We start from the raw sequence: 24,058 nt of genomic DNA, 5'->3' as shown, positions 1-24,058 counted from the left end.
GATATTAACAGTACCTATCTCACTGTGGCATTGCACAGAGTAAAATGAGAAAAGACCAAGAACAGTGCCCTGCATGTAGGCAATTCAAAAAGTACTAGATATTATTGCTATTATATTTCTTTCATTCAGTGTTCAAAATTTATGCGTTGAACAGCTACTATGTGCCATGGGTATCTATGAATAGGGTGACCATATAAATTGTCTTTCAGAATGAGAGATGTTTGATGGTTACAGGGGAGCTATTAACAATTACGGTGAGGGGGAGCTATTAAGAATTACAAGAGGACAACAAGTGTCAACTCAGCAGTCCTGGATAGACCAGAGTGGATGCCATTTAACCAAAATGATCCAAAGATGAGAGAGCTTGTGAAGGTAGCTTCTACTGGCAGTTCTCTTTATCTCTACCCTTACAGAGCTTGAAGTCTCCTCTAATTAAATGTTAACAGATATGTAGTGTTATTGACTTTATGGAATGCCAAAATGGGAGTCATCCTAGGGAGCCCCATCTATCTTTGACTCTGCCTACAGGTGTCCCACTCCCAGCCATAATGAGTCTAGCTTTTCTTCCTCCCAACTCCCTAGATCCCTCAACCCTAATTTTACACATCTTGACCCCTATGGCCAGAATGTTCCTTCCCTTATGAGTTTTCTGGGTAGGGCTATTGCAATAAAAGACCACAAACATGGTAGCCTAAAACAACATGCATTTATTGCTCATAGTTCTAGAGGCCAAAAGTCTGAAGTCAAGTCAGCAGGGTCAGGCTTCCTTAGAAGGCTCTAAGGAAGAATGCTTCTTCCTCTTCCAGCTGCTGGTGGCTCTTAGAGTTCCTTGGCTTGTAGAGGCATCACTCGGATCTCAGCTTCCATTTTCACACAGCATTTCCTTCTGTGTGCCTCTGTGTCCTCTTTTCTTATTATAAAGACATCAGTTACTGGATTTACGTAAGTCCAGGATGATTTCATCTTTAGATCCTTAGGTAATTACATCTATAAAGACCCTATTTTCCAATATGTTCCTATTCTGGATGGACATGGATTTTGAGTAGACACCATTCAACCCACTATACTCCCTTTAGTTGGAGGAAGGTTCAAATGAAAGAGAAGTTAGAGCTTTCTTTTAAATCAGGACACTGTACTAGGCTTAGTCTTTCTCAATCCAAGCTTTTGTCTTGATAGGTTGAGGAGGGAGTCCTCATTCCCTCAGAAACTTATTTATAAAGGAACTCCCATCTTGCCTTTCTTCTCTCTCTACCAGAGCAGAGGAAGTAACTTAAGTTACTGTGGGTACAAGTAAAATGTATTATCTGTAAATCTATGGCCTGACCTGTCACCTGTGGGTTTTCATTAGCTTTTATTAGAATGGGATATAAAACTGTCCCTAAGCTTTGAGGCACTTTCTCATAGTCCCCAAATACCACCCACCAAACAATGGATTTTTGTAAATCTCTTCAACTGCTTTATCCCAGAAGAAAATTGAATGTGTCCCTGCTGAGCCTTTATTCTGTCCTTATGCCCCCAAAATGTACATTATGAAAATGTAAAAAACAAACAAGGAACCAGTCAATAATCTTAAAGGAAGTTCATTATAAGTAAGTCCCATTAGATGTATTTAGAAAAGTGTTTTTGTTTTTTTTTTGTTTTTTTTTAACCCAAGGCTGTATTTACCAGTTATTTCAGAGTAAAGGTTCAAAGCTAGAGTCCCTGGCCTGCACAGTACATCTCTCTCATTTACCTGCACTGATCCTGTGGTAAACATTATCTTTACTCACCTGCAAGAGCTGTAACCCTCAGGAATAGACTCTGGTGGTGGTCTTAACACATTGTTTCTCCTGAATAAATGATTACAGGAAAGGATTAGTGAGGACCAACAGCTGCAATGGAAATGAATACCATTTATCCTTTCTTGTAGTTGGATGCCAGAGTCTAGGAATTTGTCCCAATTTGCACAGATTTTGAATGCCTTTCCACAAGCCGATGTCTGGAGGGTGACTCAAGCAGACATCTGCTTGGAGTCCAGGTGTGAAAGAGGGAAAAAGCTTCATGTTTTATTTATCCAGAGTAAAAGAAATGTTGCACATCACATAAAATATCCAGATTATGAAACGGAGCTGACATAAGTAACAGTGTGTTGTATTTATATATAAAATTTAAACCTAAGGCTGGAAACTTAAGGAATTTACAGCCAAGGTGTGAAACTGTTTATCTCTGTGTCATTTAAAAAAAAAATACAAATGCCTGCCATGTCTCCTTTTTTCTTTGCCCCTGAAGAGCCTGAATATTGTCTTCCCCATCCTACCCTACTCTGTGGATACCCACTCCTCCCTTCCCTATTCAAGCTTCCCGCAGGGTCCATGGGACATGTGAGAAGTCAGATTCAGTGAGTGGCCCCCAGTTGCAATGATGTGATATGTGGCTACATTATCTTGCATGGCAGTAAGGAGAAACTAATATTCGAGGATAAGTGGCCCTCAATTATTTTTCTCCTTTCCAGAGTTAACACACATTTCTTTTCTTAAAGCTCCGTGTTAGGTGTGTGACTCCATGGCTTTTTCTTCCTCAGAGAGATTTGTTTTTGGTTTTGTTTCTTTCTTTGTTTGTTTTTGGAGGAGGAGAGATCTGTTTTAAAATAATCAGAGGTTCAAATTATCACTCTGGCTTTCCACTGATTTGAAATAAACATTTAATGTGTCACCTAATAGTTTGTCTTAAAGACATGAATTAAAATAAACATATTCTCATTATGAGCACTGAGTAATGCTTCAGATTGTTGAATCATGACATTGTACACCTGAAACTAATATAACACTGTGTGTTAACTACACTGGAATAAAACAAAACAAAACACAACACGGTACAACAAAACTTATCCTTTTCCAGGCGGGCTGGCCACCTACTCATTGCAACCTTGAGTCAATCAATATCTTTTTTTTAATTTTTAAAAAGATTTTATTTAATTATTTATTTGACAGGGAAAGAGAGAATAAGTAGGGGGAGTGGCAGGCAGAGGGAGAAGGAGAACCAGGCTCCTTGCTGAGCAGGGAGTTCCATGCAGGGCTTGATCCCAGGACCCTAGGATCATGACCTGAGCCAAGGCAGATGCTTATCCACCCAGGCATCCCTCAATTTATTTTTTCTGTGCTTGCTAGGTTAGTTCCTAGTAAACCAGCATTGGGCTGTAACCTAATGTAAGGGACATAACCCAGTTTTGTTTGTTTGTTTGTTTGTTTGTTTTAAATTCTGAATGAGCATGGCCCTTGTGTTACTACCCAAGAGAAATCATGGATTGGAAATACAGCATAAGGCATACTGATCATGCATGACCTAGAGGTAGAAGGTAGTTGAGCGCAAACAAAACATCCCTACGGCTTTTCCCCACTACTATTCTCAATATTCTTTATCTGAAATTTATATGTATTTCCTTTAGGAAGTCTTGCTATTTCACAGAGTTTGGAAGACATGCACAGTTCTGAAATGAGTCATATTGACAGGCCTGGAAGGTAGAAGAACAGCCCTAAACCATCTCTATAGCTAAGCTTTTGGCATATATTTTGCTGGATTTTGTTCCCCAAAGTAAAGATTACCATATTTCTCTGTATATAAGACTAAGTTAGACAAAAGAAATCTTAACCAATAATAGTGATCAAAGATTAAAAAAAAAATAAAGCATAGGACAGATGAGTAAAGTGGGGAGGGAAGGTACCAGAGACAGAGAGAAGACAGGGGAGATGAGGGGAGAGCATGCAAAGACCATCAGATTCTTTTAGGAAGTGATAATATGTGAGGGATGAAGAGAAGGAAACCAGAACTCTCCAAATTGGATAATAATAATGATGGCTGACTTTTTTCTTTTTTTTTTTTTGGGGGGGGGGGGCTAACAATAAATAGAAGCCAAAAAAAGGATATGAAGATATTTTTATCCTTACCAGTTTTTTTTTTCCTGAAGTGACTTCATTGCTGCAAAATCTCTCTCCACATTATAAGCAAAATATCTTTGTCAGTAATAAATTTTCCACTGAGTTTGGGAAAAAGACAAGACACAGTGAGAAAGAGAGGACATATGAACTGAGTTTGGTATGACAGTTGGCGTGCTTCCTATTTTTTTCCTAGGGTTGTAGCAACTGGTTGTATGGATTTCCTTAGGAAGAAGATATAATATAAAATGGGTTACTTTCCAGGATTCATGTCTGTTTGCCATACATGTTTGAGAAGGGAGAGTGTTTGTTAACCCTGCACCCTCCCCTCCTCTTTATGAATATAAGCAAGCATATGCAGTGATTTGTATACATTCATTTAATTCTCTTGGCCAAATTCATGTATATGTATGCTTTTAACTATTTGTAATATTTACCATAACTAGTAATTGAGTATTCAAACAACACTGGGAAACACTTTTTGCAAAGTTTACCATGTAAGACACGATTTACCTTGGTTTAATGGGCATAGGGCTTGTTATCTGTTACCTGTTATCTAGGAAAAGGTGTGCATGGACCTACGGAACCCCAAACCTTGCCTGCACACACAGCACTCACATCTTCCCACAATAAATCATTTACCACACAGCTACCAGGAAGTGAAGGACATGGATTCCTATTTTGTCCCCTTCCCCTTCCATCCAGCTCCCTCTCCCTCTTCCATCCTTCCCTTTTCTATGGATCCTAATGAGCAGCATAATGGTCCCAGGTCCGAGGTGGGAGGGAAGTGAATGGCTACTCGGCTTGGACCCACACTGGCTAATTAGTATGGGGCTAATTGACCTTTCGTGGAATCTTATTCCTTAGCCTTCAGCAACAGAGAAGGGCCTTTCAATAACTCTATGTAGTGTAATATCTTTGATTATAATGAAAACCAGTCATAAGAAATGTGAAATACATTCAAAGCATAAATCACAAAATATCTGTCTTTCACAAGTCTCTCTTAAAAAAAAAACAAAATGAAAGCTCAAATTGAAGGAACAGTTTTTATCCTCATCCAATTAATATAAATTGGCATTTAGTGTTCATTGTAGACAACGGAGGGAACTGGAGTTCATGAGAAACAAAGCTGTGGGAGCAGTTCCTTTCTGGTTATTCTGACTCCCCTTTGCACATCTCTGGGCTCCTGCCGCTTTCTCTGTGTTGTCACATTGTTAGCTGCAACCATACAGAACAATTCCCAGCCATTACATCTAAAAATATATTTAAGTAACTTCCTAAATAATTGCCATTTTGTCTTTCTCTGACATAGAAAATACATTATTAAAAACTCATACAGAAACATATCTGTTAAAAGTCATTGTCAGAAGAAGCAACTAATAAGCGTTCTGGATTTTTAACAGCCAAAGAAAGAAAAGAAAATTTAAGTTGTTTTAAAAAGCATTTCTTTCTTATTTAGATAATTTATGTAAAGTTATCCGAGAATGACCCCCTTAATGTCAAAATGATTTTTAAAATTAAAATCTGATAACATCATCGCCTATTAAATTAGGAAATCTTTTATCTGATAAGTATTAGCTGATTATATTATTGCTTTTCTGGAGAAAAATGTGTGTTATTAAAAACTCAAATGAAAATTAGAGATGTTTCAGACCTTAAAATGTAAAGTTAGTATACAATGGGAAATGTGACAGCCTTCCCATTGAAATAATTTAAGCATTTTGTAGGATGAAATAGAACTTTGCAGACTGGAGTGAGCTAAAAAAAAGAGTGAAGGTATTCGAGATAACTTGACCTAATTTAATGAGCACAGGAATTGGTACAGTAAGTATGCTGATGAGTGTGGAGCGATCAGTATGCTTAGACAGGAGGTTGTGTCCAACATGTCTGTTTATATCATGAATTCAGAGAGGTGGAGAGTCCAAAGCAGAATATTTGAAAAAGCTCTGGGCTTACAGCCAAAAAACATGGGCTGCAGAGCTGTCTTTTTCATTTCCTAATTATGTGTCTTATGTGGGCGAGTTACCCAAGCCATCTGAAATGTTTCCTTACCTCTGAAATGGCTACCACAATTGATATGAGCTTCACAGGATCATTGGGTTATTCAACAAACCCAGGTCTCTGGAGTGTGGACTTTGAACCAGGTCTCTGTCGTAGAGACTTCAGCATTAGATCCAGTATCTTTTCTTGAAGATGGCACTGTTGGGTAACAGAGAGAAACACATAAAAAGGCAAGGGCCATGCAGAGTGGTCAGTGCCACCTTCTGGGCTCACTGGGACCTGGAGGAGTGCCCATCCCGCAGCAGCAAGAGCTGGCACTGGCCTTCCTTCCTGGGAGTGAGGCCTCGTTTCCAGGCTGGCTTCATGCTCGTCGTGCTTCATGTGCTTTGACCAGTTGCTCTGTAACTGGCACTGGTTCTTACTTTCATCATCGTTTTGTTTGCTTGTTTGTTTTAAATCAGATCCACCCACACTTTCTTTTGCTACCTCCACTGAGCCAGTTCCAGCAGGGCTGTCTTCCACAGCTTTGCACATTCCGGGGATCTGGCTTTCCTTCTAATCATTCCTTCATACCCAGGGTGTGGCCCTGCAGCTTCCAAACCCGGCTCTTCACCATGAGCCCTGGGCATCTGTCCTGCTCTGTCCACCCTGTCCAGGAGCCACACTGTGGACCTTGGGGCATCAGACGTGGGTAATGGGGTGTCCTTGGCCTTGACTCGTACCTCAGCTTCACACTCAGGAACCAGGTGACATTGAGCTTGACATGAACCTCTCATGGCTCATCTGCATCTTCTGTCAGGTGCCATTGAAATGAGCAGCCAGTGAAATAAAGAGCTTTATTCAGGCCAGCCAGTTCTGGCTTCCCAAAACCACGCTGCAGATGGCAACAGCACTTTCTTCAGAGGACTCTAGTGACTCTAGTGACGCTGAACTACTCACTGCATCTGAAACCTTGTCACACAGTCTGGAGGGGAGCTAGAGCTCAGACATAGGTGCACTTATTTAATTGTATCAATATAATTGTTATTTCTATAGAAGATGAAAGCACTTGGTTAATAATGTGACATTATTGGCTTTTTGAATCTCATTACTAATCATTTTAGAGATTGTCTGTCTCACCCTTTTATACGTGTTTGGAAAACACTCCAATAACTTTGCAATCCCCAGGAATTTTCTTGTCAGAGTAACATTGCTTGTTTTTACAAGGTCTAAAAGGTTAAGAATATTTTGAAAAGCATTACAGGTTTTTCAAGTTTTGCTTATTTCCAATGTTCTTCTTTTCTTTTTTTTTTTTTTTTCTTTTTAAAGATCTCATTTATCTGAGAGAGAACACGAGCAGTGGGGAGGAGCAGGAGAGGGAGAAGCAGGCTCCCCACTGAGCAGGGAGCCCAAGGCAGGGCTCCATTCCAGGACCCCCTGGGATCATGACCTAAGCTGAAGGCAGATGCTTAACCCACTGAGCCACCCATGTGCCCCTATTTCCAGTGTCCTAATTGGATTACCAGACTCTCAAATATTTGAATCCTAACTTCATGTCAGCAGAGGAACTCCTTCTAGGAAAAGGAAAAATCAATGTCTTGTATATTATTAGATAATGGCCAATCAGGTGAGACTTGGTTATTGGTTGTCAATCATCTCCCATAGATATTTTATTAATACTGGGGTGTCTCTAAATCAAAGGTACTATAGAGAGAGTGTATATGATCCAAATCTCTCAGTCCCTGATGGGGCAGAGGCTCCGTCCGATTGGCAGCAAACAGCAAGCCCAGTTGGGCAAATAACTACTTGTTTTGTCCACATTGAACAACTTATATCACTTCCTTACTTGTTGAATTAATAAATTAAACCACAAATATGATGTGTTTCCTCTTTGCCAGGAAATATTCTATTTATTGAGGAAACAAAGACAGAAGGGATTGTTTTTGCTCAGAGGAAGTTTAAAACCATGCTGGAGAACTCTGCTGTCTTTTCTGAAAGACACTGAAAATCTCTATCTTCCAAAGCTAAGGAAGTTTTTCCTATACTATGAGAACTAAATATTATTTGGGGCTTTGAAATGACTAGACAACTAAACTTTATCCAATTTATCATCTCTGGAATGTGTTATTAGTAGGGCTTTGAACTCTACCAACGTGATGGTGTAGTTATACCATCTGGCAGAGGAACTGTTTCCGAGATCAACACCGCTTTCTATGAGAGGTCAAAGAATTAAGCAGCTAATGGCCTCAGAACCGTGGATGGAGACCAAGAGAAATATGTTCTGTACATATCACTGTAGCTACTGAAATCTGCTTGGGATCTTCATATCTTCCCGTTCCCCTTTCCAGCTCTAGCCTAGGCATTAAAAAAAAAAAAAATCTCGAAAGGAAAATCTCAGTTTGGGGATTTCTCCCATGGTTGTCAAATTTTAGCAGGCTCTGAGAATTTGCTGAGGTTCTTCATGTGTTTCATGGCATCTGAGCATATAGGCATTTTTTTTTAACAATGTCTAGTTCACAGGAAGCTGGAATGTTGTCAGAAGGATTGTCACATCTATAGCATCTTCTTATTCTGCCTTCTATGCCCATTTTCCAAGTAGGACTGTGTCAATGGGACAGCCTAATAAGATTCAGAGGCTTTATTGACGTACAAGATCAGAGGCCAGTCTTGTTTAGTTTTCAAAACTCCTGAATGATGATACTGATACTAACACCTATGTATTTTGAGTTATTGCTGTGGCTTGGGGTCTGCCCTCCTTCTGTTTCCTTAAATCTTCAGAATAGTCTTCAAAGTTTGTGGTATTGCCAATGAAAAATGTAGAAACCAGAGCTTAGGGAGGAAAAGTAATTTGCCAGAAATTATACAGCTAATAAATTACATCTATTTGGCTTTAAATTCCACGTTCTTTCTTCCACAGCCTCTGGTTCCCCACAGAACATTTTAGGTATAGAGCTTGTGACTTTTTATATTTGTTACATTCATTCATTTATTCATTCTTTTTTTTTTTTTCATTTATTCATTCTTATTTCTGCCCCCATCCTTTGACTTTTCCATCGACGGGCATATTTTCTCTATCTGGTACAAAGCACTGTGTGAGTCATTCTGATAAGTAAAATACAAGTATGACCCAGTTGCCACTCTCAAGAATTTCTAAGTTGAGTCTGAAGATCAGACAGACAGACAGACACCCCCCCCAAAAAAAACCTCTACACTCTGACCATGGCAGGAAGAGCATGACAGGCAAAGATTGCTGACACTCAGGTGCAGAAGAAAGGCATTACTTTTATCTGAAGCATGTAAGTCCTGAAGGTAGAGAGAGGAATTTTATCTGACTGAATTCTTGAGCCTCCTTGAAAGGAAAACACTATGGACAAAAACCTCAGGGGATGTTAGGAGACTCATTCTCAACTGTTTCCTCCTGTTGCAGAGCTCCTGTCCTCGCATGTCTGCTCAAGTGTACTCAGATCTTGGTGTTGCTTTATTTGAAATGACTTAGGCTCAGGGCTATGTACAATTCCTACGGTCCTGGCTGAACACGGAGGCTGTGATAAATAGTGATAGAATGTCTATCAGATCAATGAGAATGGAAAATAGATATTGTCAGCTATTACTGCCTAATGAACAACCCCAAAAATCCCAGTGCCGTACATCAAATGAGCATCTCCTTCATGTCAACTGGGGGTCCGTGGTGCCAGCCTGCCTCAAGCTGGAAGGCTTTTCTCAAGCTGTAGGTACAGCTGCCCTGGTCCTCTCTGTGGTTGAACACAGGTCTGTGTCAGATGTACACATGGGGCCCTGGCTCAGGAGGTGGAAAGCACCCAGAGGTGCTCTACTGCTGACCACAGCAGTGGTGCAGATACATTTTGAGGCCCTGGTTCAATCATATTGGCCAAAGCCAGTCACGTGACTGAGCCCAAATCAAGTCTAGAAGGAGAGATGGGAGTGAACAGCTCTGATGAAAAATCTCATCTCTCATATATACGATGAAGGAGATGGAAAGGAGATCAAATCATGAGATAGGTGATCTAAAAAAGAGAAAAGTCTAAGCACACCTGAAGATGATAGTAAGATGTCAGATTCTATACAACAGGTAATAGTGAGACATTTGAAAAGGTTATGTCGCACACTCCAGAAACTTGTACATAATAGATGATAGAGGGAGATGGGAGGTCAGGGAGCAATTGCACAGCTACTATAATGATGAAAGCTTAAAATGGGGAGGTGGCAATTGAGAAGTAAAGGAGCAGGAAGATATGAAGGCAATTTCTGAATCAGAATTAGTTGCTCTTGGCACCTTGCTGGATATAATGGTAGGGTGGAGGAGCCCACAGCGGTGATTCTACTGAAGCCATCAGAAGACACAGAAGGATCATCAGAGTTGTAGGTGATGGGGGAGGGCCTGATGCCTGTGTACCATGGAGGAGGGCAGTGCTTCGACAGAAATGGGGACATGAGGTGGGGCAGACTAAGATGGAGATTGAGGACACAGTGACCATGGCTGAGTAGGAGCCACCCTGAGATTCACAGAGCTGTGAGGACAGGTGGCAAGGAAAGCAAGCATGTCCAGGTGACAGAGGCCTGGGGCATGGGGTACAGAAGCAGAAATGGTACTGAGGACCAGAGGGCATCCCAGTGATCTTCTGAGTCCACAAGGTGAGCCTGCAGGAAATGCTGCTGCATGTTGGGCACCCCTCATAAATGTTTGCTGGTGATGGTGATGGAGCTCTGGAGGGAGGATGGGGGCCAGTTATGACTGTTACAAGCATTGCTGTGTTTGCATGGTGTTGTTTGAACATTGCTACGATGAGAGCATGATTGTGGGTAGTTTATAGATATTGAAATTCAGGGATTGATCGAAAGAACGAGGTCCTGGCTCTGCAGGAGGAGGACTGCAGACAGATGAGTGATTTTCCATCCAGTAGATATTCTGAGATGAGGCTTTGATCTCAGGTAGTCTTGTTTTAGCCCTAGCAAATTATCTGACTTCTAACTTTAATTCTAGTAAATTTTACAGTCTTCTGTTCATACACATCAATATATTGATGCAGAGCATTTTTTCACATATTCACTGATTTTAATTGTGATCTTGGATGGATTGGCCTGCGTATGCTGTTCACTTGCTTCCCCATCGCTGTGGTGATGTTTGCTGGTGACATAGGGGATGCGTGTGGAGTCTACCATAAACATGATTTTAAATTGTAGAGAGAAATGCTCTGTAACTGACAATAACCAACCCTCTGTTTATAAAATGGAGATGAATGCCAGTATTTATATCTGAGAATTGGGAGGACACATCACTTCAGAAGTAAATCAATTTTAAAAGAATTTTGCTTTTTGCTGTGCTTATGTGTGCAGTGTGGTACGTTTTTGCCCTATGAGCTCTCGTGTTGCTTTGACTGTTACCCTAGTTTTCTGTTGCTGTGTTCCATGTATCCCCACGTTTTGGTAGCAGGCATGTGTGTGAGTGCCGTGGCCCTGCTGACCCTGTGTCTGCCTCTATCAAACACACATGGCTCTCAAGTTCCATGACTGCTGCAACCTTGGGCCTAAACAGATCTTAGCCTCTTCTGTGGACTCTGGGATGGAGGACAAGTCAAACCTTACTTGGCATTTTAATGATTGCACTTTCTCAGTCTGTGTCTGCCTTGTTCCCACACAGAGCTGTGACCTGGATCAGCAGAGCATCATTCACGTTGTGCAGAGACCCTGGAGCAAAAGCCAAGAAAGGGAGGTCCCTGGAGGAGATGGCCCACGGAAGGCAGTGGAGGGCTCAGACAGAGAGCCTGAGAGCTTAACGCGTGTGGACCTCAGCAGCTCTGTCCTCCCAGCCCACTCGGTGGGTCTAGCTGTGATCCTGAGCGACGACTCTGAGAGGGTTCTGCCAGCCAGAAGACCAGGTAATTGTACAGATTATGTCTACGGCCAATAGAGCACTTTGTGTAGCCGACCTCTGCAGGGAAGGGGCTCAGTATGTACATATTTAATTCATGTAAGGTCTGGATTACTAGAAGGAGGCATCATTAGAAGGATGGCACTTGGCTATAAAATTTGAGGTGAATACATTTAATAAATACAATAGAACAGGGCTTTCAAATTAAGAATGAAGGGAAGGGCTGGAGCAGGTGTCAGGACCATGGTCATGGTATTTTATTTTAGTTATTTTTAAATTTAATTAATTAAGATGAAGCAGGATGCTGGAAATATGATGCATTGAGCTAGGGTCAAAATACATGATTAAGGTGCATCTATATCCCTCCCAGGTTTTGCCTTTCTTTTTCTATTTCTTATTTTCTTAAAATACATTTTGGTTTATTGTGTTTCTGATGATATAGGGAAATTTCAAAAAACAGAAAGAGAACTTTAGAGGCAACTTTAATCGTGTGCCAGTGCTAAGACATTACAATGTCAATAACACCCGCAGTGTGAACGATGTTTCTGTCTTTCCGTGTTACACCCCATTTTCAAAATGCTTTTATTTAGCAAGGATGGCGATTCCTTTCTTATTTTGCCAATATTAATGTATTTCCCTTAATCTTTTATTTTTATTTTTTTTAAGATTTTATTTATTTATTCATGAGAGACACAGAGAGAGAGAGAGAGGCAGAGACACAGGCAGGGGGAAAAGCAGGCTCCATGCAGGGATCCCGATGCGGGACTCGATCCCAGGTCTCCAGGTGAAGGTGGCGCTAAACTGCTGAGCCACCCAGGCTGCCCAGTCTTTTATTTTCCGATCTAAATAGTCAAAGGTAGGGGTGCCTGAGGGTACCTGGGTGGCTCTGCCTTGAGCTCAGGTCCTCATCTCAAGGTCTTAGGATCAGCACCCACCCCTCTTCCAACTCCCTGCTCAGTAGGGAATCTGCTTCTCCCTCTCCCTTTGCCCCTCCCCACTGCTGTGCACTCCCAGGTTCCTGCACACACACAGGCTCTCTGTCTCTCTGCCTCTCTGTCTCAAATAAATAAATAAATAAATAAATAAATAAATACATAAATAAATCTTTTAAAAAAACAGTCAAAGGGGGCAGCCTGGGTGGCTCAGTGGTTTAGCGCCTGCCTTTGGCCCAGGGTGTAATCCTGGAGTCCTGGGATCAAGTCCCATGTCGGGCTCCCTGCATACAGCCTGCTTCTCCCTCTGCCTGTGTCTCTTCCTCTCTCTCCCTGTGTCTCTCATGAATAAATAAATAAAATGTTAAAAAAAAATAGTCAAAGGTATAACAGGATTCTTTTTGCCTGTGTGTGACAGAAAGCACAAAATAATAGCAATGACTTTGTAAAGTATAAGTAAATTTCTCTCCTATATACAGTAAGTGAGGATTATATGAGACATAGGAAAAAATGTAATACATGGGGAAAAATGAGATCCATCTAAAACTCTGCAGCACCCATGTGATCCAGAATGGAAAGTTAATATAAGTATTGGACTCCGATTTATGGTGCATCTGATGTTTCAAGTGGAGCATACATAAAAGCTATTCTAGAGAACATTCAGGTGGCATGGCAGGTCGCTTCCAGAGGGAATCACCCCCTCTTAAAGGGGCACACGTCATCAAACATTACAATTCAAACAAAGAGACATTCTGTCTTGAGTAGAAGTAAGTATATTCCATAAACTGGAAGATTGGTTTCCCCTGAAACTTGAGAAAATAAAGTAACAATTTGAAACAGAACACAAAACAAATACTTTTGATGTTAATTAAAGCATAAAAGAAAAAAATTGAAACCTAAAACAGAATACAACCATAATAGAAGAACAGCTATTAAATAGAACATAATTTTAGCTATTGGAATGAAAAAAAAAAAAAAAAGTCCTCAGTGGATGGGTTAAAACAGCAAGTTTGGCAATGCCAAAGAGAGAAATTGTCAACTGGAAGATAGAAATGAAGGAGTTGTCCAAAGTGGTACAGGTTAAAATGTAAAACAATGCTTTTAGGAGACTGAAAGTTTGGAAGAGATGGCCAAACATATTTCTGATGAGTTTCATGACAGGAGAATACAGAATAGAAAAGAGACAGTTTTCTAAGAGAATACTGAAAATTTTCCAGTATGTGTAAGTCCTCTGATTCAAGAGTACATGGTCCCAAGCATAATAAAACAAAGAAACACACAATTGGTCTTAATCAAGATGAACAAAAATAAATTCACTTTATAAAGAAAGTAAAGGACCAAGGAAAAAAAGAAGATATTAAAACCAATTGAAGAAGGAGATTACTTATAATAGAACAGTAATTCGAATGGGTCCTGGCAGGAATAATAGAAGAAAACAATATTGGAATAATATCAAATGGCCAAGGGATACACTTGTTAACTTATGGCTCCAAACCCAACAGGCCTAACAAAAATATTGCTCAAGAGTGAGAGGGAAATAAAGACACTTTCAGATGAACACTGAGAGTATTTGTACTCAGTGTGAAAGAACTGTTGAAGTACTCACAACAGCGAGGAATGGGTTTGAACTCAAAGTGACAAAATGGGATATGAGAGATGATGCTCAAAAATACAAGGATAAATACAAGTTTAAATGAACATTGGTATAAAAAATAATATTGATTAATTTAATGGGTACAAAAATAGGAGAGACCAAAGTAGAGGATAAAATGACATTTAGGAGAAAACTGATCAATTCATGCGGAAATATGTTCAAGGTCTCATTAATGATCAGAGAAATTAGTATTACAACAATATTTTATCAGTGTAGCCTACCTGATGGGCCAATATTTAAAAGTCTGACGATACCAAGCATTGGTTAGTATATAGGGCAAGAAGTACTTTCATACTTGATGGTGGGAATGTCCATTGATTTACCAGAGATAGCAACTCACAGCTTCATAATAATTAATGAAATTACAGATCTCTACATATTCTGGAACTCAGAGTACATGAGGAGACATCTATATAGATGACCATAATAGGACCATTGGAATTTATGAAAAGATAGCAATAACAGTTGTCTTTAAAAGTAGAATGGATAATCAGCATTTTATTCTTATAATGGGTTGTAAATTGCAAAGGAATGTTCAGTAAGATACAGTTTATGCAAAATTTATGTAAAATTTCAAACATAAAGTTCAAAGCAATTATATCTATTGTTTATAAAACGATAACCATGTAATATATTTTGTCTAAACAGGATATGTTTGAGAGTTAAAATACATTAAATATGATTAAATTGTAATTATACACAATTATTTTTAAATATTTATGGATCAACAAGTTAGATTTGTTATTTTAATAAATGAATGAATTAGTTCTTCAATAGGATTTAATTTCTTTTCAAAAGTTAAAAAATTCATTTTCTTTAGAGCAAAATCAAGCTTTTATATTTATCATCTGAACATTAATAATACCAGCAGAATAATTATCCTTTGTACTTACACATTTTAATCAGTTTCTTAATATATCTGACTCTGCCATTTTTGTCAATGGTATCTACCTGAAGACTAAAAACAAATCTTACTGTTTATTTTATTATAAAATTGTCTTTAGTCATCTTCAGTTTTATTTTATTATGAATAATTTTGAAATTATTGTCACCTTCAGTTGATTGTCTCTCTAGACTATGATACTTTTAGTTAAGAATTTCTTTTTTGGGCAGCCTGGGTGGCTCAGCTGTTTAGCGCCTGCCTTCGGCCCAGGGCATGATCCTGGAGTCCCAGGATCGAGTCCCACGTGAGGCTCCCTGCGTGGAGCCTGCTTCTTCCTCTGCCTATGTCTCTGCCTCTCTCTGTGTGTCTATCATGAATAAATAAATAAAATCTTAAAAAAAAAGAATTTCTTTTTTCACTGTAGGATTGAGAGAGATATAAGTAGGCTCTCAGAATATTCTGCTAAATGTTTAATATTCACTTCATATTTTTTAAAGGATTTTATTTATTTATTCATGAGAGACACAGAGTGAGAAAGAGAGGCCAAGATGGAACTCTCTGAGGTCTATGCAAGTATAAACAGTCTTATCATGGAGCACAGAGTCATCTGAAGGCACTAGCCATAATGGTGTTGTCATTTACCATATTATGTACATTTATAGGAGTTTATCTAATCTCTTGGTTGGGTTGAAAGAATTACACATTTCAATTAAAAATACGAAGTGAGGGACGCCTGGGTGGCTCAGCGGTTTAGCACCTGCCTTTGGTCAAAGGGCATGATCCTGGGGTTCTGGGATCACTCTCTGATCATCCTGTTCTCATTAACCCACTGACTGTTAGCTGTATGTATTTTTGCAGGGCTGGAGACTAGTCATGGTACCACTTGCTGGGGCACCAGGTGGCTGACAGGGGTGCCATCACACACCCCCAGACCAGGAATGAGCTCTCCTGGGGCCTTGCATGTGGTGTGAGGGGGATGTGCTAATTATAGAGAATCTGGAAGGGATAGGGAAAGGAGAGATGCATTATACCAGGCCAACTTTAAGATTTAACTATGTTGGGGCACCTGGGTGGCTCAGTCAGTTAACATCTACCTTCTCGTCAGGGCACGAACCCAGGGTTCTGGGATAGAGCTCCCCCATCAGGCTCCCTGCTCAGTGGGGAGCCGGCTTCTCCCTCTTTGACTCTCCCTGCTTGTGCTTTCTCTCTCTGTGACAAGTAGATAAATAAATAAAATACTTTTAAAAAGACTTCTTAATTATGTTAAAATTGAACTACGAAGAGTCATCCCTTCATCTTCAGATCTGGGAAGAATCATCTCCTTTTCAATCATCTCCTTGTACCTTCTACCACTTTTATATATGTACTTCATTTCCTTTGCATATACTTCTTCTCATTGAGGACAGGATATCTGTCCAGTTTATTACAGTTTTTCCCCCAAGTCTCCTAGAAGAGTGACAATAAACATTTACTAAATGATTTAAAATTATAAATGTAGTTAAGATTTTCATCATAATTTCTGTATACTTAACTTTTGGAAGCAATACTTTATTTAAAATTATTTGACTTCACTTCTTAAAGCATCTTGGCAATTTCAGTGTTGGAATGAATGTAGTACCTTGATTGGGGTTATTTGGAACGATTGTAGGGGCAGTGCGCTTACATGATTATTTTTCTTTACTAAAAATGACAGGTTAGAGTTTCTGGAACAGTAATTCACTCCAGTGTGCAGAAGAGCCATCTGTGGATACTCATTCTGTGCTTATTAATTCAGTTGGCTGGGGGTAGAGGCCCAGAAATCCCAGTGCTGACTACATTCTGAGAAACTATGCCCTACAGCAGGGATTTGCCAACCTTACAACTGTGAGTCCTGCCTGGTGTCCTCAACTAGGTGGGAGGAAGAAGGCAGGTCAGGGAAAGAGAAGTGGGCAAACCAAATCAACCCTTGGTAGCCAGAGCAGTTGCATACTTAACTAGTTTTACATATTAATTAACCCTTCTATAACATGTTTCATTTTGGGAAAATAAAACCCCTGGTTACAAAATATTTTAAAAGCTGTGCCTGAAAGAAAGAATTTGAAGAGAATTAAACTCACTTTCTTCACGTTTCTAGGGTGTTCAAATTAGACAAGGAAGAATTTAGGTGCCAAACTTGGGAGATCTCTAAAGGGCAAGTAGCTAGGCTCTAGCCACATGTGTGGCAGAAACAAATCGGAACTTCTAAAACCATGCAAGGTGGGTTTTTTTATTATTATTTATAGATGGCAAAAGATAGCTTAATTTGAGAGACCCTGTTAATAACCAGTTATATGATTTTTACACTTAGAATATAGGACATGTTATATATCCTTATATATTTATAAGAGGAATTCAAATAAATCAAGTGACTCATTCAGGTAACCCTTAGAGCAGTGGTTCTCAAGCTGTAGTGCTCATCAGAATTGTGTGAGGGCTGGGTCCAGCCCAGTCAGCTTGCAGTAAAGGCTGAGAATCACCATTTCTTTGCACTCCCAGGTCATGCTAAAAGTGTCATTCCAGCAGCCATGCTTTGAGTAGCGCTACTTAAATAATACTTTTTAAATATAATTTAAATAATACTTTAAATATTTTAAAATTTAAATTTAAATTTAAAATTTAAAAATAATTTAAATAATACTTTAAATATTTAAATAATTTAAATAATACTTTTTAAAATATTGCAAATGTATAAAATACGTTATTTTATAAATATTATAAATATTCGAATGAGAACCTTCAGTAAGCTACTCCTGAACTCTAAGGAACCCATCCATGCATGAACTAAGTTATCATGTTATGTCTTCATTTCTTTAATGAGATACCATTCATTATCTCCTGGCAATCAGATTTTATGAAGTTATTGGGCCTAGGAAAAAATATTCTCTAAATTTTGTCATACAGTTAATTACATGAACAAAAAGTCAGTGAATCCCCACTCTGAGCCAGGCATAATTCTAGGTGCTAAGATGTAGCAGAAAATAAAAACAGAAAAAATGCCTACCTGAATGGATCCCATTCTACTTAGGGAATAGCTAATAAGCATAGAAACAAAGAACTAGTAAGTATATGTCCTCTGTCAAAAAATTAAGCAGAGTAAAAGGAATAGAGAGTGTTGGAAGGGGTGCTCTTTTGTATAAGGTGCTAAGAAGGCCTTTCTCATGAAGTGATATTTCAGGAGAGCATTTGTTAAGGGATTTCAGGCAGAGGGAGAGCCCAGTATGGAATCAAGGCAGGACCTGGTTGGAATGTAAGGAGGTTAGCATGGCTGGAGCAAGGGGTGTGAAGCAATAGGAGGAAGGGAAGTTATAAGGGAGTCAAAATGGGAGTAAGTTGCATAGGGTATTGTAGAGCTTGTTTTACCTTGGTGAGAAGGTTAGCCACTGGAAGAAGTTTGGGCAATGCTGTAGAGTAATCTGACTTAGGGAATTGGCTAAGTCAGCTGCTTTTGAAGTGGCTGCCTGTGAATCATAGAATACTCTAATGCTTATGACATCAGGAACTAGTGGTAATAATGATGGTCAACATCTATGAGTGTTTGCTGTGAACCTGGCATTGTACTAAGCACTGCTTCCATGACTGTCTTATTTGGTTCTTTAGAAGCCTCAACAGGCAGACAATATTATTGTCCTCATTATAGATAGGAAGTAGCATCAGACTTTTTGAGGAACTCATCCAGACAAGACAAGATTTTACCGAGGATTGTCTTACTCCAAAGCTTGTGTTTGAAGTATCCAGTAGCCTATACTCTTCAAAATATAGATATCAGAAGTAAAGAATGAGCTTCTACATTTCCTCTAAGTATTTTGGTTATAAACAATAGACATAGTCTGACAATAGGTAGTTTTGAAGAATTGTGTTGTTAATTTTAGTCAAGTAGTCAAATTTTAAAACTCAATTTTATATCACGTGATGTATTATTATTTTCTTTTTAAAAATAAAACTCTTGTTAATTTTATACAGTTCTTGGGCAACCCGGGTGGCTCAGCGGTTTAGCGCCTGCCTTCGGCCCAGGGCCTGATCCTGGAGTCCCACCTTGGGCTCCCTGCCTGGAGCCTGCTTCTCCCTCTGCCTGTGTCTCTGCCTCTCTCTCTCACTCTATGTCTCTCATGAATCAATGAATCAATCAATCTTTAAAAAAATGCCACCTAATGTTATGACATACTGTAAAGCTACAATCATCAATACAGTATAGTGTGGGTGGGAGAATAGACAAATAGATCAATGGAAGAGAATAGAGATCCTAGACATGGACCCACATAAATATGGTCAGCAGATCTTTGAAAAATGAGAAGAGGCAATGTGGTAGAAAATAGATAACCTTTTAAACAAATATGGTGCTGGAATAACTGAATATCCATGTAAAAAAATCCAGGCACAGATCTTATAATTTTCACAAAAATTAACTCAAAATGGATCACAGACCTAAGTATAAAACACAAAACTATAAAACTTCTAGAGTGTACCATGGGAGAAAACCTAGATGACCTTGAGTATAGTGATGAGTCTTTAGATACAGCACCAAAGCATGATCTTTGAAATAAATAAATGATAAGCTGAACTTCATTAAAATGAACAATTTCTCCTCTGTGAAAGACAATGTCAAGAGAATAAGAAGGCAAGCCAGAGACTGGGAGAAAATATTTGCAAAAGCCACATTTGATAAAGGACTATTCTCCAAAATATACAAAGAATCCTTAAAACCCAACAATGAAATGAACAAATGGATTAAAAATTAGGCAAAAGACATGAACAGATACCTCACCAAAGAATTTACACAGATGGCAAATAAGCATATGAAAAGATGTTCAATATTATGTGCCATTAGGAAATTACAAATTGAAACAATGCGATACTATTACACACTTAATTAGAATAGCCCTAATCCAACACTCTGACAACACCAAATTTCGACATGATGTGGAGCCACACCAACTGTCATTCTTTGCTGGTGGAAATGAAATGGTATAGCCATTTTTTTTTAATTTTTTAATTTTTTATTTTTTTAAATATTTTATTTATTTGAGAGAGCAGAGTGAAGAGAGAGAGCACATGAGCACAGCGGAGAGAGGGCAGAAGGAGAAGGAGAAGCAGGCCTCTCACCAAGCAGGGAGCCCAATTCAGAGCCTGATCCCAGGACCCAAGGAGCCCTTCAGGCACACCTGTATAGCCACTTTTGAACTCAATTTCTTACAAAATTAAACATACTCTTACCATATGACACAGGAAGTACTCTCCTTCCTGTTTACTCAACTGAGTCAAAAATGCATATCTACACAATGAGCTGCACACAGATGTGTATAGCAGCTTTATTTATAATTACTAAACCTTGGAAGCAACTGTGATCCTTCCATAGCTGGATAGATAAATTGTGGTCCATCCATGCTAAAAAGAAATGAGCTATCAAGCCATGAAAACACGTGGGGGAAATTTAAGTGCATAATACTAAGTAAAGGAAGCCAATCTTGGAAGCCTATATACTATATGATTCTAACTATATGACATTCTGGAAAAAAGGAAACTATCAGTGCAGTGAAAAATCAGTGGTTGCATGAGATTGGGGAGAAGGAAGGACAGATAGTCAGAAAACAGGATTTTTTTTAGGATAGAAAAACTATTCTGTTAATACTGTCATGGTAGATGTATGTCCTTATACATTTACCAAAACCCATAGAATATATAACCCCAAGAGTGAACCCCAATTTGAACTATGGACTTTGAGTGATAATGGTGTGTCGATGTAGGGTCACTGTTACAACAAATGCATGACTCTGGTGTGGAGTGTTGGTAGTGGAGCAAGTTCTGTGTGTGTTGGGGAAGGGGATCTATGGGAACTCTACTTTTTACTCAGTTTTGCTGTAAACCTAAAAATGCTCTAAGAAATAAAGACTACTGGGGATCCTTAGGTGGCTCAATGGTTTCGCGCCTACCTTTGGCCCAGGGCGCGATCCTGGAGTCCTGGAATTGAGTCCCGCGTCGGGCTCCCGGCATGGAGCCTGCTTCTCCCTCTGCCTATGTCTCTGCCTCTCTCTCTCTCTCTCTCTCTCTGTTCATAAATAAATAAATAAATCTTCAAATTAAAAAAAGAAATAAAGACTACTAAAAAAATGAAATGAGATTGTTTTTAAGGTATGAGCCCTGGATATGCCCTGTAGACATATCATGATTATTAGAGACTATGTTCTTATCAGCACTTTTTTTTTTTTTTTTTTTTTTTTTTTTTTTGCCAGTGGTTCAATGTAGTACAAGATGAAAATTATGTACGGGATTATAAATTAGTTAACACCTGCCAAATACAAATCAGTCATGGAGGCCTACTAATGAAATAAAGTGATAAACTTCAGAATTAATTCTCATTTTATCCAAAATCAAATCTCAATGCTTGAAAATGTGTATTAGACATGCAAATGACTTTGAGCCAGAGAGTGTGAATTTCTTGGTGTATTGGACAGCTTTAGGAGTGCCCCTTGTGTAAACCTTCCCTGAAACAGAATTTTGGCAGTCATGCTAGAGCAACTTAAAGTTGCTATCACATGAAATTATTAAAAATACATTGATTTTGCCAAGAACTTATATTTTTCTCTAGCATAGATATTTTTGCTATAATATACTCTTTCAGTATTATAAGGGAAAACATAGAAAATGATATTGCATGGTAGTGGGAATTTTGCCAGCGTGACATATTTTTGGGTGGGTTTTTGAGGTGAGGAGGAATAGTCATATTCCTTTCCAAGAAGTCTGAACACTATTTTAAAAGCAGGATGAGTTGCTTCTTCCTGTTGATCATGTTCTCCATAATACTACAGTGTGATTACTTGTCCTGTTTTTGCTTCATTTTCACTTTGAAAGTATGTTCATCAAATGCAAGCAAGTCTCATATACTTTGTAATTCCATTGCCTGGAGAATGGGTGGTGATGGCTATATTGTCATATAGCCAGTAAGTTTCTCAGCATATAAAATACAGCCCTTACAACTTTTTGACTCATTTGTCACACATAGTGGGTAAAATGGTTAATATTTGCATGTAGAAAGCAGGGCACATTATGCCATGGGTGTGCAGAGTCCAAGCCACAGTTCTAACCCTGAGGAAGCCACAACTTGGTAGAGTGGTGGTTAGAGATAACTAAGCACTCCACACAGAGCAGTGTAAGCTATCAAATAATTAGTGCCTGCACTTCTTACCAGCCGACCTTCTGCGTATTATCATTGTGGTAAAAAAAAAAAAACTCATGACAGTAACCATCTTAATCATTTCTAAGTGTACAGTTCAGTAGAGTTAAGGATATTCACCTTGTTGTGCAACCAATCTCCAGAACTTTTCCATATTGTAAAACCAAAACTCTACATACCCTTGAAACAACTCCTCATTCCCTCCTCCCCCCAGGCTCTGGCAATGAGCATTTCACTTTCTATTTCTTATGAATTTGACGACTCTAGATACCTCATCTGAGTGAAGCCGAACTGCGGTTGTCTTTTTGTGACTGGCTTATTTCACTTAGCTTGATGTCTTCAGAGCCCGTCCATGTTGTAGCATGTGTCAGAACTTCAGAGAACTTCTTATGTATGATAAACTGGCAAAAGGAAATACAAGGGTTAATAAGAAGACCCAGACCCTCAAGAAGCTAACAGTTTGAAAGATCTACCTATACAATTAAGATGGACTGAGTTGTGAAAAAATGGCAAATCAAAGCAGTATAGGGCTTTGGAGGATGGAGATGCTAAGATAAGCATCCTGTACACGAAGTACTTTTCTGTGTTTGGCGAGGCATGGAGGTTTGAAGGAAGTGTTAAGGAGTTGGTCACACTCAGAGGTGTGTGAACTTGTATCGTTTCCAGACAATGATGACCATGGCTGGATTCTACGACAGATTCAAAGTATTGATGACATCAGAAACATGATTGAGAGTGGGGGTGTCCTGTGGTGGAGAGGTCTGGAAGTCAAAACTTTCAGTGACCAAAATGGCCATAATAACTCTTTGTCACATCTCTCCTGTCTTCTGGTGGTTAAGTGTTCCCACATCTTGCATTTTCTTCCTTAAATATTTAGAAAAGGAGAAGAGTTATGTAGTCAAGTAAAGCTGGAAGGAGGGCCAGTGTGTCCTTCTCTGTGACAGAGAATACAGGGAGGAAAGCCCAGAAGCCACGTGAGTGAGCACGTGACTTCATCTATGACTTGCCGGCTTAGTGGAGAGCAGGCTTCCTGTTGGAAAGGAAGACAAACCAAGGCTACCCTTCCTACCCCGTGCTTTTGGTCCAGCCTCTTCTGGCACACATGATTCTGTTAGAAGTGTTTTGTGGTTTGTGACTGTTTGCTGTAAAACATAAGCAGTTAAAAATGAGCTATAGCGGGTAGTGGTGGGAAATCACAGTGGTACTTGCCAGGGGCCTCAGATGTTTTGATTTTTCTGAAGTCACCTCTGCAGAGTAATATTTTGATTACAAGGGGAAGGGAGAAGTAGCACTCTGGACCACATGAGGCTCCCGTGACTGCATGCTCTACACGCCCTACCATGGGTAGCACATAGGCATCCATCTCCTGGGGGCCTACTGCCCACAAAATAAACCATTTGCATTTTTTTAATCTTTGAGCTCTGAGGTCTTTCAGAGGACACTGGACATGTGCCAAGATGGGAAGATTTGCACTTGACGGGAGAGTGGGAGCCGAGGCAGGATATTTATAGCTGGTGAGGTCCGTCTTGGGAATCGCTGGAGCGTTCTAATTAATGCAGACTGTGCCAAAAATGTTGGCAAGCTGCTGGATTCCATTTTCTTGATTTGTTAGAAGGAAGATA

General features: G+C 39.4%; 1 protein-coding gene across 1 annotated transcript in view; it reads left to right on the top strand.

The window, feature by feature from the left end:
- The window catches only part of PRKN (parkin RBR E3 ubiquitin protein ligase), a 1,297,938-nt gene that overhangs the window by 419,136 nt on the left and 854,744 nt on the right, over window positions 1–24,058 (top strand). Inside the window, exon 3 of the mRNA XM_072830092.1 lies at window positions 11,551–11,788. Coding sequence (XP_072686193.1) covers window positions 11,551–11,788 — 238 coding nt within the window. The remainder of the gene's footprint in view (window positions 1–11,550; window positions 11,789–24,058) is intronic.

The sequence above is a fragment of the Canis lupus genome, chromosome 1 (assembly GCF_048164855.1).
Source record: "Canis lupus baileyi chromosome 1, mCanLup2.hap1, whole genome shotgun sequence".
Lineage (NCBI taxonomy): Eukaryota > Metazoa > Chordata > Mammalia > Carnivora > Canidae > Canis > Canis lupus.
This window is presented reverse-complemented; position numbering and strand designations above follow the sequence as displayed.